Raw genomic sequence first — 17,246 nt, forward strand, 5'->3', positions numbered from 1 at the left:
CCCCATTAATGACAGACAAGAAACAGGTGCGGACCTAGACAGACAAAAACCAAAGAACACAGAAACATAGATCGGTGGCAGCTAGTAGACCGACGACCGCCGAGCACCGCCCGACCGAGGAGGGGCGACATCTTCTGTGGATACTGTGACACTACATCATCATGTGGTTCATATTGGTTGAGAGTTCAGAAGAGGCTGAATAAAGAGAAACCTGAAGGGAGGGGGAGGGTAAGCAGCAGCTACTTATATTGTTTATGCAGAATCTGGGGGGAGGAAAGGGGCAGTTACCAGGCAATGGATTTTTTTAACACTTCTGAAGCGTGAGCAAACTAATTTCCTGTCTTGTATTTTGTAGGTACTGGTCCTGGTGAGCCTAATGGTGGCAGAAGGGAGAACTGTGGCATGCTTTGGACGCAGTTACGAGACCAGGAATTAAAACTTGTGTGCTACAGGGCTACCCTGGATCTGTGAGAAATATGCATTTGTAATCATATAATCTATGCATTCACATGTGCATGCATGCACAGCACACACACACACACACCTCTTGTATGTATCCAGTCTGAGCAACCAGAGAAGATACCTTTAAGAGCTGCTGCACTGTGTCTGGGGCTGCTGAGTGTTGTCCTACTGGCTGGGATCATAGGACTGTACCTCTACTGTGAGTTCATATGTTACTGGCTGGACTCATAGGACTGTACCTCTACTGTGAGTTCATATATTCATTTCTTACCTTGTTAGAAATGTTGACTATTCATTTCCTGGTCTTGTAATCAGTAACTTTTGAAGTTTTGATCCTTTGCAGATGACTGAGCAACTACAGTGCTGGACATCACTGGAGCGAGGAGGAGAGCCATTGGCAACACATTCGAGGCAACAGAAAAGTAAATTAATGGTCCAAAAGGGAAATGTGAAAGGAAATGGAGGATGAATTTGTTTGTGGCTCTTCCAGATAACCTTGTTTTCTTCCTGGTATGACAGCCTCCTGGTTCATTGAAATGACGTGGAAACATTTATACAACCAGTTGGTGCCCAGTTGGTATCACATATAGTAAGCCCCAGACTGACTGGACGGCTCTCAAGTTGAGACGGTGGTAGACCATGGAGATGTCTGGGGACATTGTTTATGCCAATGAAGATGTTAGAGGAAAACAAAGTGTTTCAGGGGACCACTTTTATAATAGACAATATCTATGAAGACATTTATGAAACTCCAGACACCATCAAGTTTGAATTCAGAAACATGACTGTGGATGTTACCCCAAGGAGCAGACCAAGAGCTGAACTCTCAGGTAACGTACACACACACACACACACACACACACACACACTTACTTCCTGTATGTGTCCACAGAGTCTGAGCAAACCAAGAGACTTTTACGAGCTTCTACACTGTGTCTGGGGCTGCTGGGTGTTCTCCTACTGGCTGGGATCATAGGACTGTACCTCTACTGTGAGTTCATATGTTAATTGCTTATCTTGTTAAGTGTTGGCTACTAAAGACCTGGTGTTTTACTCAGTAACTTTCAGATGTTTTGATTCTTTACAGATGACAGCGCATTTTACAACCTGACTGAGAGGGGCCAGTTACAGACCAGTTACAACAATCTGACTGAAGCAGGAGACCTGTTACAGGCCAGCTACAACAATCTGATTGCAGAAAGAGACCAGTTACAGAGGGAGAGAGACCTGTTACAGGCCAGTTACAACAATCTGATTGCAGAAAGAGACCAGTTACAGAGGGAGAGAGACCTGTTGGTTCGGAATTTGACTTCTGGTCAGTGAGCTGGTATTTATTTTCGTTCTGCGCTATATATATATATTACTCATGAATATCTAGTCCAGTGAATCGTGATGTATAGCATGTGACATGTATTGCTATTATTATTGTTAGTATTATTACTGTTATTAGTAGTAGTAAGATGTATTATTATCGCCATTATTTTTATTATTTATGCTACTTTTATTGTTATTATCATTATTGTTGTGTTAAACAGAGAGAAACAGTTGTCCTGATGGATGGAGGAAGTTTGACTGCAGCTGTTACTTCCTCTCCATTGAGTCTAAAACCTGGGAGGAGAGCAGACAGGACTGTCTGAATAGAGGAGGAAACCTGGTGATCATCCAAAGCAGAGAGGAACAGGTGAGATGCTCTGTTGCAGGTCCATTTTTAGAATGTTTGTTTCAGTGTCTGAATGTTGTTAGTACATAGATTATACTCAAAGATTTATAAAAATCACATTTTCTAATATAATAAAATCTGTTAGTAGTTGGATGTATTGCACATGTTGGTAAAATGGGTGCATCAGTAGGCTCTACCTCAAATCATTCAGGTAAAAAAATGTTTCCAAACACCAACATGTTGTTGGTTTGCCATGAACATATCATCTCGGTTCTAATGTGTTGTTTTAGTAAGTTACACCCTTCTTCCTATTTATGATTCGCAGACACAAGAGCTCTCAATACCTTTTCATTGGATCTGCAAACTGTCCACTTGTGTCAGCGACTCATATAGCTATAATTTCATAGACATTTTGGAGATCCAATGAAAATGTATTGAGATTCAATGAAATCTGAAGTAGGGTTGACATACTAACAACAACACATTAGAAGCGAGAACTGTGATCTTCTCATGGTTAGCCTATGTTCCCAGAAATTACTGACATCTGGATGTGGGAACTCCTCTCAGGCCTGCTAAGTTAGGTTAGCTCATGGCAAACAAAAATAGAAATACAGTGCATTCAGAAAGTATTCAGACCCCTTGACTTTTCCAACATTTTGTTGGTACAGCTTTATTCTAAGATATATATCTTTTTTAATTTCCCTCAAATTTAGATACTTAAAAAAAAAGAATTGGGCAAATGTTTAAAAGACAAAACTGAAATATCACATTTACATAAGTGTTCCGACCCTTTACTTAGTACTTCGTTGAAGCACCTTTGGTAGCCTTAAGTCTTCTTGGATATGACACTACAAGCTCGGCACACCTGTATTTGGGAAGTTTCTCACATTCTTCTCTGCATATCCTCAAGCTCTGTCAGGTTGGATGGGGAGGGTCGCTGGACAGCTTTTTTCAGGCTTCACCAGAGATGTTCGATTGGGTTCAAGTCCGGGCTCTGGCTGGGCCACTCAAGGACATTCAGAACTTGTCCCGACAAGCCACTCCTGCATTGTCTTGGCTGTGTGCTTAGGGTCGTTGTCCTATTGGAAGGTGAACCTAAGCCCCAGTCTGAGGTCCTGACCACTCTGGAGCAGGTTTTCATCAAGGATCACTGTCCTTTGCTCGGTTCATCTTTCCGGCGATCCTGACTAGTCTCCCATTCCCTGCCACTGAAAAACATCCCCACAGCATGATGCTGCCACCACCATGCTTCACCGTAGGGATGGTGCCAGGTTTCCTACAGATGTGACACTTGGCATTCAAGCCAAAGAGTTCAATCTTGGTTTCATCAGACCAAGTAATCTTGTTTCTCATGGGCAGAGTCCTTTAGGTGCCTTTGGCAAACTCCAAGCATGCTGTCATGTGCCTTTTACTGAGGAGTGGCTACCGTCTGGCCACTCTACCATAAAGCCTAATTGGTCGAGTGCTGCAGAGATGGTTTGCCTTCTGGAAGGTACTCTCATTTCCACAGAGTAACTATGAAGCTCTGTCGGAGTGACCATCGGGTTCTTGGTCACCTCCCTGACCAAGGCCCTTCTTCCCCGATTGCTGAGTTTGGCTGGCTGCCAGCTCTAAAAAGAGTCTTGGGGGTTCCAAACTTCTTCCATTTAAGAATGATGAAGGCCACTGTTCTTCGGGACCTTAGATGCTGCAGACATTATTTTGGTACCCTTCCCCAGATCTGTGCCTCAACACAAACCTGTCTCGGAGCTCTATGGACAATTCCTTTGACCGCATAGCTTGGGTTTTGCTCTGACATTCACTGTCAACTGTTGGACCTGATATAGACATGTGTTTCCCTTTACAAATCATGTCCAATCAATTGAATTTACCACAGACTCCAATCAAGTTGTAAAAATATCTCAAGGATGATCAATGGAAACAGGATGCACCTGAGCTCAATTTCGAGTCTCATACAAAGGGTCTGAATAGTTATGTAAATAAGGTATGTTTTATTTTTAATACATTTGCAAAAATGTCTAAACCTCTTTTTGCTTTTCATTATATGGTATTGTGTGCCGATTGATGAGGAAAAAAGTATTTTAGAACAAGGCTGTAATGTTACAAAATGTGGAAACAGAAGGGGTCTGAATACTTTCCGAATGCACTGTACATGGGTAATAACTTTAGCTAGTTAGAATGTGTTGTGCAACGTGTATTAAGATGAAAATGGAATTACGTTTAAAGTGTAAATGAAAGACAATGTGTGATGTGCTGCAAGGTAAGATGTAAAGTCCCCTGCTTAGGGTTCTGGTACCAGTTCGATCTGTGGACACCGTCGAAATGGCTTGCATTGAGCGATAGCCCTGGTTTTCACGAACACAGCAGTACATACAGTGGGGCAAAAAAGTATTTAGTCAGCCACCAATTGTGCAAGTTCTCCCACTTAAAAAGATGAGAGGCCCAATATATCAGTGAACATATCGGAATCGTACGATATTAGATAAAAATGCCAACATCGGTATCGGCCCGATGTCTATTTTAACGCTGATGTTAAAAACCGATGTCAAGCTGATGTGTGAACCTTGTGAAGACTTACAGAACGTTTGACCTGTGTCATTGCCAACAAAGGGTATATAACAAAGTATTGAGAAACTGACCAAATACTTATTTTCCACCATAATTTGCGAATAAATTCATTAAAAATCCTACAATGTGATTTTCTGGATTTTTTTTCTTCTCATTTTGTCGGTCATAGTTGATGTGTACCTATGATGAAAATTACAGGCCTCATCTTTTTAAGTGGGAGAACTTGCACAATTGGTGGCTGACTAAATACTTTTTGGCCCCACTGTATTTCTTGAACGTGCGACGTAGGATGTTAGATTTAACATCACTTAAAGCTTGGATGTCCCTCCTACCATTTCATTCGCTCTTCCGTCTGTCCTTCAACTCCTGGCTGAACCCTACATCACAGCCACTGACAAAGCACATTAGTGATGGGCATTCCGAGTCTTTTCAGTGAGCCGGTTCATTTGGCTCCCAAAAGGCTCTTTGTTCCAAATGCTTAAAAATCGACCTAGAACCATGAGAAAATTGCAAATCCAAAATTAAGCCCAAAAGCTAGGCTACCATTATGTGAGGTCGTGAAATGTGTTGAAATGAAAAGGCTGAACGCATGCTCACCATGGTAGCCTATGCACGCATTGCGCCTTTTGCTTTTCAATGGTACTCACATTTTTAATTGCACCTCGCCTTATGTTGGTTGAGCTCCCTCCATTTCTTTCCATAATTATTTGACAGACACTGTAGTAAACTATAGCCTAATCATATTTAAGTTAATTTACTTGGAAAGATAACTGCCACATGATTCTCCTCCCATGCATAGGCAGCCTACTCTATTTCATTGAGACCACACATGCAGTGAGCTCCAAGTACTGCGACAGTGACACATTTTGTTTTGGCTTTGTACTACAGCACTTTGGATTTGACATGAGACCGTTTAGAAATTACAGCACTTTTTGTACATAGACCCCCCCCCATTTTAGGCAACCAAAAGTATTTGGAGAAATTCACACGTGTATTAAAGTACTAGAAACGAATGTTTTTGGTCCCATATTCTTAGCCATCAATGATTACATCAAGCTTGTGACTCTACAAACCTGTTGGATGCGTTTGCTGTTTGTTTTGGTTGTGTTTCAGATTATTTTGTGCCCAATAGAAATGAATGGTAAAAAATGTATTGTGTCACTTTTATTGTAAATAATAATAGAATGTTTCTAAACACTTCCCCATTAATGTGGATGCTACCAGGATTACGGATAGTCTTGAGTGAATCGTGAATAATGATGAACGAGCAAGTTACAAAGGCATAAATATCATTCATACAAAAAAAGTGCTGTAATTTCTAAACAGTTGACCCAATATGGATGAAAACACCCTCAATTTAAAGCTGACAGTCTGCACTTTAACCCCATAGTCATTGTATTATTTCAAATCCAAAGTGCTGGAGTACAAAGCCAAAACAACAAATGTGTCACTGTCCAAGTACTTTTGGAGCTCACTGTATACAAGGTGCACTTGATCTCACTCGCCCAATAAGGAGAGGAGAGGTAGGCAGTGAATTCTGAGTGTGTGAATAACGTAAAAAAGAGGTGCTTTTAATAAAATAGCTAGGTTAATGCATACAAAGCAGAAAGACAACCGTTTCCAAATCTGCGGGACAAAAACATATTTTCATCTGCCGGACTGCCCGCTCCCACCCGCAGCATGAAAAATGCCTACCGCCCGCAATGATCTCTGTCGGTGCAGCCCTCTACTCAACACATCCTGTCATATAAGCACTTCCTGTGGTATAAGCACATTCATAACTGTTTTATAACACCTCAGATTAATGTAACGTTACTAAAGGTGTCTGTACACACTCTATAAAGGCATATGACATGGTTATGATGCCCATCATACCATTTAATTTAATAATGTGACAGAGGTTGGTTAATTATATAATGCCCTGTTATAACATCTTATGTAGCATGTAATAATGACATTAGTTGTCATGCAGACTGTGTAATAGCATTTGCCAACAGGATGAACAGTCATCTATAATACCCTTTATAACTGGTCATCTATAACAGACTTTAAATTATTTAAAATTACTTACGACAGCTTGACACATTTTAAAATGTATGAAGGCTTAACGAATGCATGAATAAGGACACCTACAGTAAAGTGTTTTGACTCCGTTGCGACCAGTTTTGGGGTTTCAAAACATTTTCTTTAAAACCTATGATCTGTGCAGTTCTAGGCAATATTCAGTTGAAGGTACACCACCAGAGAGCTAATCTAAGGTTTATTTATATTGTTTAGCCAGTTTAAAATGATGTATGGCATCACATTATTGATGGGGTTTTATACTGTACATGTAATGTTAAATAAACCTGATTCTGAACTGTTCATTTAGGAAATGCTCTATTACCATTAAAACAGGACTACATTAAAACATTTATGGTGATGTCCTGGATTGGTCTGACTGATGAAGATAGTGAGGGGAACTGGACATGGGTGGACAACACACAGCTGACTACAGAAGAGTGAGATGTGTCCATATGGTCCTGAATTCAATCATGGCAGACAATACATTTTCAGATTTTTAAACACTTCTGTAGTGAGCAAACTTGTTTTGTGTCTTGTCTTGCCTTTGTAGGTACTGGAATTTTGATGAACCTAATGGTGGAAGAGAGGAGAACTGTGGAATGATTTGGTGGAATTATGATGCCTGGAAAGACGCCTCGTGCTTTGAAAGGCGACCCTGGATATGTGAGAAATATGCACATTTGTAGGTTCTAAAAGAACCTAGTAAAATTTACGGATTAGTAAAACTTTAACCAAGTTTATTCACCCATTGGGTCATACAATTGCGTAAGACATCAATGGTGGTATATATATATACCCCAATTTGGCTGACGTCCTCCTCTCTAAACATAACTTCCAGCCTAGCAAAAAATATGTAAAGTGATACGGGTAATAAACTATTACTTCTCCTTTAACATGACCTGACCTTCACTAATCCACAGCTCGCCACCATTATCAGTCACTGCAATCATGTAATAGCCTCTCCTCTACTCAGGACCTCCCAAATCCCCTATCCAACCTTCATTGACCCAACCATATACATTCCTCCTACAGATACCCATTAACTTCTGGTGTATAAACCAGATTATGGCACTCCTCATGTCTCTAGCATAACTGATGACTAACAATATTTAAAGTTTTGAAATCCAAACCCATCAATATGTTTAAGAGACGCAGCTCATATAATCTATGCATGCATACACGGCACACACAGCCTACCTAAGTGATCTAGTTGAACCGCTCTACTCAGCAACTTCACCATGTTTTTTGGCCAGTCTGTAAATGACAGATGTCTCTGAGCTCATTCACAACAATCATGTCACTCTCTATCAAACCTGCTGTCTCCCTTCCACCACATCCTGAACAGTGAAGTCATCATTACTTAAACTGAGCTGACCAAGGACTGTACACACTGACACTGCAATTGAGAAAAGTTTGTTGACATTGTTAGCCATAGAGTAGTTGTTTTTTTATTTTGCGTTATCAGTTTATGTTTTGGTTGCTATTGAGGCAGCTTGTCACGTCCTGGCCAGTATAAGGGTTAATTGTCATTGTAGTTTGGTCAGGACGTGGCAGAGGGTATTTGTTTTGTGGTTCGGGGTGGTGTTTTGGTAAAAGGGCGTTTGATTTCCGTGTTTTTGGTTTATGTATTTCTATGTGGAGTCTAGTGAGTGTGTTTCTATGGTTGATTAATTGGGGTTGGGACTCAATTGAAGGCAGGTGTTTTCTCTTTGCCTTTGATTGAGAGTCCCATATATTAGGGTGTGTTTGTCATTTGTGGGAGATTGTTTCTTGTCTAGCGTATGTGAGCCTGAGAAGACTGGCTATATCGTGAGTTCGTTTTTGTATGTTCATTTTGAGTCTAATAAATGTTCAAGATGAGCCAACACAATTCTGCTGCATATTGGTCCTCCTTTTCCGACGATGATTTCGCCATATCGTCTGACGACGACAATCCCTGACACAGCTTTTATCACATGTGATTATGTATTTCTTGACCTGCCTTGTGATTTACTTTAATGCTGTTTTTTAGTCTTGTGCTAATAAAAGGAAATGCATGAATACACAATTGCTCTGTTCCATTATATCCACACTATATTAGAGATACATGGCAGTGCCAGAGTCTGGTGAAGCGGTCCAAGCTCCTGACTCTAGACCACACATGTCCCTTGAGTGTGTAAATCCTTTCTGACCCTCTCTATGGTTATCTCCAAACTTTAACTTCATCTGATCTGTTATAAAAACTCTAGCTCCTTCAGTCTGAGGTAATGGAAACAGATCTCCAGACCTGTGTAGAGTAGATCAGATAACAGTTGTGTCTCCAGTAGGGATGCACATATCGGAATCGTACGATATTAGATAAAAATGCCAACATCGGTATCGGCCCGATGTCTAGTTTAACACTGATGTTAAAAACCGATGTCAAGCTGCCGTGCATACCTATATAACGTAGGTACATGACGTAATGACACCATGTAAAATGTTGCACTACACCTGCAACCCAGCATCCCTAAACTAGCCCAGAATGTCTACTGTGTGGATCGATTCAAATCGAGCAGTCATTTTTTACATTTTAGTCATTTAGCAGACGCTCTTATCCAGAGCAACTTACAGTAGTGAATGCATACATTTCATTCATTTTTTTTCCTGTGCTGGCCCCCCGTGGGAATCGAACCCACAACCCTGGCGTTGCAAACACCATGCTCTACCAACTGAGCTACAGGGAAGGCTCAGTTGGTAGGCTTTGAAAGAGTAAGAACATTTCAGCGACAACTCAAAGGCAAAATCCATTAAAGCCAGGATAATGGAATTCATTGACCTTGACAATCAACCGTTCTCTGTCGTGGGTGATGTTGGCTTTCGCCGACTGGTCGAGCACTAGTACACACTACCAAGTACGCTATTTTTCAGATGTTGCCCTACTGAAGTTATACAGTAATAGCATCACTGCTACTACCTTCACGACATACATACTATGGAATGCCATTTGGGTTTTTGCGTTTCAACAAAGATACAGCAGCACTGTCAAAGCTGTACAAAAAAAGTCTGCAATCAAGCAAACACCGTCCACGAACGATGTGTTTACAATACCGCGTTGGTAATAAAGCTTAATTTGTTCGACTGAAACTTCTGGGGTAGCTAGCTTTAGCTTGGTACCTAGCTAGCACCAATACAACCAGCCTGAAAACAATGACCAGTAGAAACTGAAGTCATTTTCATTATTCTTAGCAATGATTTAGGAATCCTTGTGAGTAAGTACTAGCTAGGTTGCCACTTGTTGTTCGCCTATTGAAATTTAACTTCAGTTCGTAAATAGCTGGAAGGCTACTTAACCCTGTTGTCCAAAGCTAACGTTATAAGCAAGCAGCTAGCTTCATCTGGCTAGTGAGGCTCGACCAGACTGTGGGTTATGTTGGGTTGTGAAGCTAGCCACAATAAGGATTAGGTTGGCCTTCAAAATAAAAGTATGTCATTGACAATGATGCAAATGAATACAAATAGTCGAATTATGCCATACTTTTATTTTGAAGGCTAACCGCAAAGTCCACTATTGTGGCAAATCCTTATTGTGGCTAGCTTCACATAGATGGGTCCGACCACCATTACAGTTTTTTACAATCGCTAGGACCCATTTCTCAATACTTAAGTTACTTTTTCAAAACTCTTCTCACAGTGAGCACAACAGCAGTCTATGTGCACTAAACTGTGGATCATTTTCATTGCTTTGGCACAAAATGCATTCAATGACTACATATTTCAATTGTCATTAATTATTTTCTCACTCAGACACAACCACCACCAAACTCTATGTACCTACAGGCCAATTTGCACATGTTAACAAACTCTTTTCAAAACTGTTAAACAATTAGACCAACCACAGCTGATTCCCATTGTAGCTCAACACCTATCTAGGTGTTAGTCTTTCAATTTCATTACCATCTATACAAAAGGGGACATCTTAGGAATAGTGCTGTACTGTAATGTAAACATGGACCCAGCCAGAGATAGAGAAGTGGCTGACAGAGGAAGAAGAGTGGCTGGGAGAGGGAGAGGGGTACGTACGCGTGGTGGAAGAAGACAGAGGAAGATCAAGAGCCGTAGTCTCAGATGAGATTAGGGCTACTATAATTGATCATGTAATAAATCATGGTCTATCAATGAGAGAGGCTGGTCTGAGAGTGCAGCCAAATCTGCAACGCTCAACATTGGCATCTATTGTGAGAAATTTCTAGCAAAACATCAGGTAAGATGTGCATTCTGCAAGGGCATCTGACTGAACGGCACATTACAGAAGTAAATTGAGCAAAGCCTCCAAACCCACTTGTGTGTAATTGTTTTTGTACTTCTGCTTAGGACGCAATGGTTACCTCCTACAGGCGGGAAAGGTAGGATTTTCACTGCTGTGCAGTCAAATAGCCACCCTTTACCTTGATGACAGCTTTGCACACGCTTGGCTTCACCTGGAATGCTTTTCCAACAGTCTTGAAGGAGTTCCCACATATGCTGAGCACTTGTTCAAATCAAATAAAATGTATTTATATAGCCCTTCTTACATCAGCTGATATCTCAAAGTGCTGTACAGAAACCCAGCCTAAAACCCCAAACAGCAAGCAATGCAGGTGTAGAAGCACGGTGGCTAGGAAAAACTCCCTAGAAAGTCCAAAACCTAGGAAGAAACCTAGAGAGGAACCAGGCTATGAGGGGTGGCCAGTCCTCTTCTGGCTGTGCCGGGGTGGAGATTATAGCAGAACATGGCCAAGATGTTCAAATGTTCATAAATGACCAGCATGGTCAAATAATAATAATCATAGTAGTTGTCGAGGGTGCAACAAGTCAGCAACTCAAGAGTAAGTGTCAGTTGGCTTTTTCATAGCCGATCTTTGAGAGTATCTCTACCGCTCCTGCTGTCTCTAGAGAGTTGAAAACAGCAGGTCTGGGACAGGTAGCACGTCCGGTTAACAGGTCAGGGTTTCAGCAGGTCTGGGACAGCAGGTCTGGGACAGGTAGCACGTCCGGTGAACAGGTCAGGGTTCCATAGCCACAGGCAGAACAGTTAAAACTGGAGCAGCAGCACGGCCAGGTGGACTGTGGACAGCAAGGAGTCATCATGCCAGGTAGTCCTGAGACATGGTCCTAGGGCTCAGGTCCTTCGAGAGAGAGAAAGAAGGAGAGAAAGAGAGAGCATATTTAAATTCACACAGGACACCGGATAAGACAAAATAAATACTCCAGATGTAACAGACTGACCCTAGCCCCCCGACACAAACTACTGCAGCATAAATACTGGAGGCTGAGACTGGAGGGGTCAGGAGACACTGTGGCCCCATCCGATGAAACCCCCGGACAGGGCCAAACAGGCAGGATATAACCCCACCCACTTTGCCAAAGCACAGCCCCCACACCACTGGAGGGATATCTCCAACTACCAACTTACCATCCTGAGACTTGTTTGGCTGCTTTTCCTTCACTCTGCGGTCCAACTCATCCCAAACCTTCTCAATTGGGTTGAGGTCGGGGGATTGTGGAGGCACATCTGACTCAGCACTCCATCACTCTCCTTCTTGGTAAAATAGCCCATTACACAGCCTGGAGGTGTGTTGGGTCATTGTCCTGTTAAAAAACAAATGATCATCCCACTAAGCTCAAACCAGATGGGATGTCTCGCTGCAGAATGCTGTGGTAGCCGTGCTGGTTAAGTGTGCTTTGAATTCATAAATAATTACTCACAGACAGTGTCACCAGCAAAGCACACCGACACCATCATACCTCCTCCTCCATGCTTTAAGGTGGGAAATACACATGCGGAGATCTTCCATTCACCCACAGCACGTCTCACAAAGACACGGCGGTTGGAACCAAAAATCTCACATTTGGACTCAAGACCAAAGGACAAATGTCCACTGGTCTAATGTCCATTGCTCATGTTTCTTGGCCCAAGTAAGTCTCTTCTTCTTATTGGTGTCCTTTAGTAGTGGTTTCTTTGCAGCAATTCGACCATGAAGGAAGGCCTGATTCACACAGTGTCCTCTGAACAGTTGATGTTGAGATGTGTCTCTTACTTGAACTCTGTGAAGCATTTATTTGGGCTGCAATTTCTGAGGTTGGTAACTCTAATGAACTTATCCTCTGCAGCAGAGGTAACTCTGGGTCTTCCATTCCTGTGGCAGTCCTCATGAGAGCCAGTTTCATCATAGCGCTTGATGGTTTTTGCGACTGCACTGGAAATGTTCCGTATTGACTGACCTTCATGTCTTAAATTAATGATGGACTGTTATTTCCCTACCTTGTCACAACACAACTGATTGGCTCAAACGCATTAAGAAGGAAAGATATTCCACAAATTTACTTTTAACAAGGCACACCTGTTAATTGAAATGCATTCCAGGTGACTACCTCATGAAGCTGGTTATGAGAATGCCAAGAGTGTGCAAAGCTGTCATCAAGGCAAAGGGTGGCTATTCGAAGAATAGAATAGAATATATATTTTGATTCGTTTAACGCTTTTTTTGTTATTTCATAGTTTTGATGTCTTCACTATTATTTTTACAATGTAGGAAATAGAACACCTACTCATTCAAGGGTTTTGCTTTATTTTTACTATTTCCTACATGCAGGTGTTCTAAAACTTTTGATCGGTAGTGTGTCTCTTTCTCCAAAAATATGTTGTGCCCTAATTTCTGTCCCTGATCTTAATTTGTGACCCTATTCTCATTTAGAATAGAACTGTGAATAAGTCTACCACTGTACACTGTTTGAATGACCCAGATGATAGTTGATACATCTTGGTGAATGCAGACAGCTGGTTGAGGCCAAAGGACTGTGAACATAGGAATGAATAAACAGTGTTACCATGACACCTAGTGGCAATAACATTGTAAAGGGCAGAGTATTTCAGCATTTGTGAAATTGACATTGAATTTGATTTCAGAAATGTAATTGTTTAAACCATTATATTTAAAATGAGGCAGTATTTCTGAGAATAAATAGTAACAATCCGACACTACAGATGCATGAGTTCAACAGTTACTTTCCCAAATGACTGTGCTGCAGCCAGCAACTGTACATCGTTGGTGTGACAAACTCTCCGTTGTCACCAAGTTCATTAGCCATCATCTAGCAATAATCCATAACATAAAAAAATGAAAATAATAATATACACTTTACAGGCTGTGGCGACAGTGAAACATATTCATTCCTAATACTGGTATAATTAACCCTTGACCTCTATTACTCTAGCTTTGTGCCCCTCAGGCCAAACATATAGTCTAGGCTCTATAGGTGGGCCTAGAAAACCTTTTCACACAGGATCACCTTTTTGTTATTTCATCAGACAGTAATGAAACAGAGGAGAGATAGGTAAGTGGGAGGGACGGTCAGAAGGGAAGACAGGCATTGAACCCTGGTCTGTAGTGGGGGAGCATATTGTTAGAGTAGACCAGTGACTCTGCACACACACAGGAACACCTTTGACCTTTCAAGAAATAAGTGGATGGAAATTAAAAATGTAGCGACATCAAGTCCTCTTCAGCACTTTCACAACGATGCCATGTTATTATTGTTATTACCATAACATACAGGAAGAGACGGTTGCCAGACCATTGAATTGTTCCTTTGCTCCAGTTCTGTATGGAGGCCTGAGGGTGAGAGAGCAGGATGGTTATAGAGGTTAGAGGAGGGTTATAGAGGTTAGAGGAGGGTTATAGAGGTTAGAGGAGGGTTATAGAGGTTAGGGGAGGGTTAAAGGTATTAGGGGAGGGTTATAGGGGTTAGAGGATGTTATAGAGGTTAGAGGAGGGTTAATGGGCATTAGGGGAGGGTTAGAGGATGTTATAGAGGTTAGAGGATGTTATAGAGGTTAGAGGAGGGCTATAGAGGTTAGAGGAGGGCTATAGAGGTTAGAGGAGGGCTATAGACGTTAGAGGAGGGCTATAGACGTTAGAGGAGGGCTATAGACGTTAGAGGAGGGCTATAGACGTTAGAGGAGGGCTATAGAGGTTAGGGGAGGGTTATAGGGGTTAGAGGATGTTATAGAGGTTAGAGGAGGGTTATAGAGATTAGATGAGGGTTAGAGGAGGGTTAGAGGAGGGTTAGAGGAGGGTTAGAGGAGGGTTAGAGGATGGTTAGAGGAGGGTTAGAGGAGGGTTATAGGGGTTAGAGGAGGGCTATAGGGGTTAGAGGAGGGCTATAGACGTTAGAGGAGGGCTATAGACGTTAGAGGAGGGCTATAGACGTTAGAGGAGGGCTATAGACGTTAGAGGAGGGCTATAGACGTTAGAGGAGGGCTATAGACGTTAGAGGAAGGCTATAGAGGTTAGGGGAGGGTTATAGGGGTTAGAGGATGTTATAGAGGTTAGAGGAGGGTTATAGAGATTAGATGAGGGTTAGAGGAGGGTTAGAGGAGGGTTAGAGGAGGGTTAGAGGATGGTTAGAGGATGGTTAGAGGAGGGTTAGAGGAGGGTTAGAGGAGGGTTAGAGGAGGGTTATAGGGGTTAGAGGAGGGTTATAGGGGTTAGAGGAGGGTTATAGGGGTTAGAGGAGGGTTATAGGGGTTAGAGGAGGGTTATAGGGGTTAGAGGAAGGTTATAGAGGTTAGGGGAGGGTTAAAGGCATTAGGGGAGGGTTATAGGGGTTAGAGGAGGGTTATAGGGGTTAGCGGAGGGTTATATGGGTTAGAGGAGGGTTATAGAGATTAGAGGAGGGTTATAGGGGTTAGGGGACATGAGAACTACATGGAGCCTGAGGGTGAGAGAGCAGGAGGGTTATAGGCATTAGGGGAGTGTTATAAGGGTTAGGGGAGGGTTATTGGCGTTAGGGGAGGGTTAGAGGGGGGGTCATAGGGGTTAGAGGAGGGGTCATAGGGGTTAGAGGAGGGTCATAGGGGTTAGGGGAGGGTCATAGGGGTCAGGGAACATGAGGACTACAGGGAGGGTCATAGGGGTCAGGGAACATGAGGACTACAGGGAGGGTCATAGGGGTCAGGGAACATGAGGACTACAGGGAGGGTCATAGGGGTCAGGGGACATGAGGACTACAGGGAGGGTCATAGGGGTCAGGGGACATGAGGACTACAGGGAGGGTCATAGGGGTCAGGGGACATGAGGACTACAGGGAGGGTCATAGAGGTCAGGGGACATGAGGACTACAGGGAGGGTCATAGAGGTCAGGGGACATGAGGACTACAGGGAGGGTCATAGAGGTCAGAGGACATGAGGACTACAGGGAGGGTCATAGAGGTCAGAGGACATGAGGACTACAGGGAGGATGTATAAATTAGAACATAAGTAGTGGTGATTCTGTTCACAATGCTTTTTTAATCATGGAGATTCAAGAAACACTTTCAACACAACCTTGGCAATAAAAATGACCCCCACAGAAAATGTAATAGTAACAGGATAACAAACAGATTAAGTTCAGGAGGTGTTTTGAATCAAATCACTTGTGAGTGGATTCTGCATTGGATCATCCTTCTCTTGAAGCATGGCTCTTATCCCACCAGTGGTCCCACTGTGAGTGTTATTTTGGAAGACAAAAAGTAGCCTAGGAGCAGTAATATGACTAATTTAAAAAGGATTATGGTGTACATTTTAGGACAGCCTCACATCTCACGACGCACTGAAGACGTTCATTTTGTCTCACTGGAAATATGGTGTCTTCTACTAACTACCATTGTTTCATATCATTTCTTTAGGGACAGTATACAACAACCAACAACATATGGCAGGTGTTTTAGTGCTAGATTCAGCTAGAGCACATTTTCATCTGTCATAGTTCCTGTCCAGTGGATGCATTTTCTCTATTCATTATATATTTATTTTTTTATCAGTTAAAGTTATTATGGGAATCAAAAGTACTTACAAAATGACAATAGGCTATAGAGAAATCCACATAGCTGGTCTGTAGAGATAAAGTCTAACATGGGACATCCACAGAATATAAAATGCCATTTAGTCCAATTAAATAAATCCTGAAGATGAGAATTTGAGCCAAAGGCTTTCTCTTAGTGAGATTCTTCATTTATCTGAATTCAAGAAAGGAACCTGCCCTCTCAGATTTCAACAAGTGTTATAAATGGTACCCAGACAACAGACAATACTGGCCTGTTCTGGTTGTTTGGCGGCAGAGGGCTCAGTGCTGGTACCGCAATGTATCATATGGGCAAGATCTGGTCCGAATGTGGAAGATGCACACTGTAAGGATGCACTGGAACCTTTCTTATGGGCCAGCTCTGGCTTGAGGTATGTAACTGCTGGGCCACTTTTAGTCGAAATGTAAGCATTAGGCCAATGGCAACCAGACCTGGACCGTAAGTGGAAACTGGGCTGGATGGTAAGTGGTAAATAGCCTGGTTTCCAACACCAGTGGTGTAAAGTACTTAAGTAAACATATTTTTAAGTACTACTTAAGTAGTTTTTTGGGGTATCTGTACTTTACTATTTATATTTTTGACAACTTTTACTTCACTACATTCCTAAAGACAATGATGTACTTTTTACTTTTTCCCTGACACTGAAAA

The 17,246-nt window shown here is 42.1% G+C and overlaps 1 protein-coding gene across 4 annotated transcripts; it reads left to right on the forward strand.

Annotated features, from left to right (window-relative positions):
* Positions 1–289: 289 nt before the first annotated feature.
* On the forward strand, positions 290–8,798 carry LOC106606428 (CD209 antigen-like protein C). Of its 4 annotated transcripts, XM_014202617.2 has the most exons (8): positions 325–467; positions 806–884; positions 982–1,292; positions 1,355–1,453; positions 1,550–1,777; positions 1,998–2,143; positions 7,088–7,191; positions 7,305–8,798. In XM_014202617.2, exons 3-8 carry the CDS (start codon positions 1,127–1,129, stop codon positions 7,438–7,440), a joined length of 879 nt encoding a protein of 292 aa, XP_014058092.1. In that variant the 5' UTR covers positions 325–467; positions 806–884; positions 982–1,126; the 3' UTR covers positions 7,441–8,798. The 4 variants fall into 4 exon arrangements, 3 of the variants coding, with proteins under 3 accessions (XP_045571650.1, XP_014058092.1, XP_014058090.1); XR_006769263.1 differs by having other exon boundaries at positions 290–467; positions 806–1,292; positions 7,062–7,191; XM_014202615.2 differs by having other exon boundaries at positions 806–1,292.
* The last annotated feature ends 8,448 nt before the right edge of the window (positions 8,799–17,246 follow it).

This window comes from Salmo salar, chromosome ssa03, assembly GCF_905237065.1.
Source record: "Salmo salar chromosome ssa03, Ssal_v3.1, whole genome shotgun sequence".
Taxonomy (NCBI): Eukaryota; Metazoa; Chordata; class Actinopteri; order Salmoniformes; family Salmonidae; genus Salmo; species Salmo salar.

Bases quoted from the DNA above. Each gene is read 5' to 3' on its own strand.
- LOC106606428 (XM_014202615.2), top strand. From the start codon at position 1,127: ATGCCAATGAAGATGTTAGAGGAAAACAAAGTGTTTCAGGGGACCACT. The intron at 2,144-7,087 runs GTGAGATGCTCT...CCATTAAAACAG, and splicing joins TCCAAAGCAGAGAGGAACAG to GACTACATTAAAACATTTAT. The intron at 7,192-7,304 runs GTGAGATGTGTC...TTGCCTTTGTAG, and splicing joins ACACAGCTGACTACAGAAGA to GTACTGGAATTTTGATGAAC.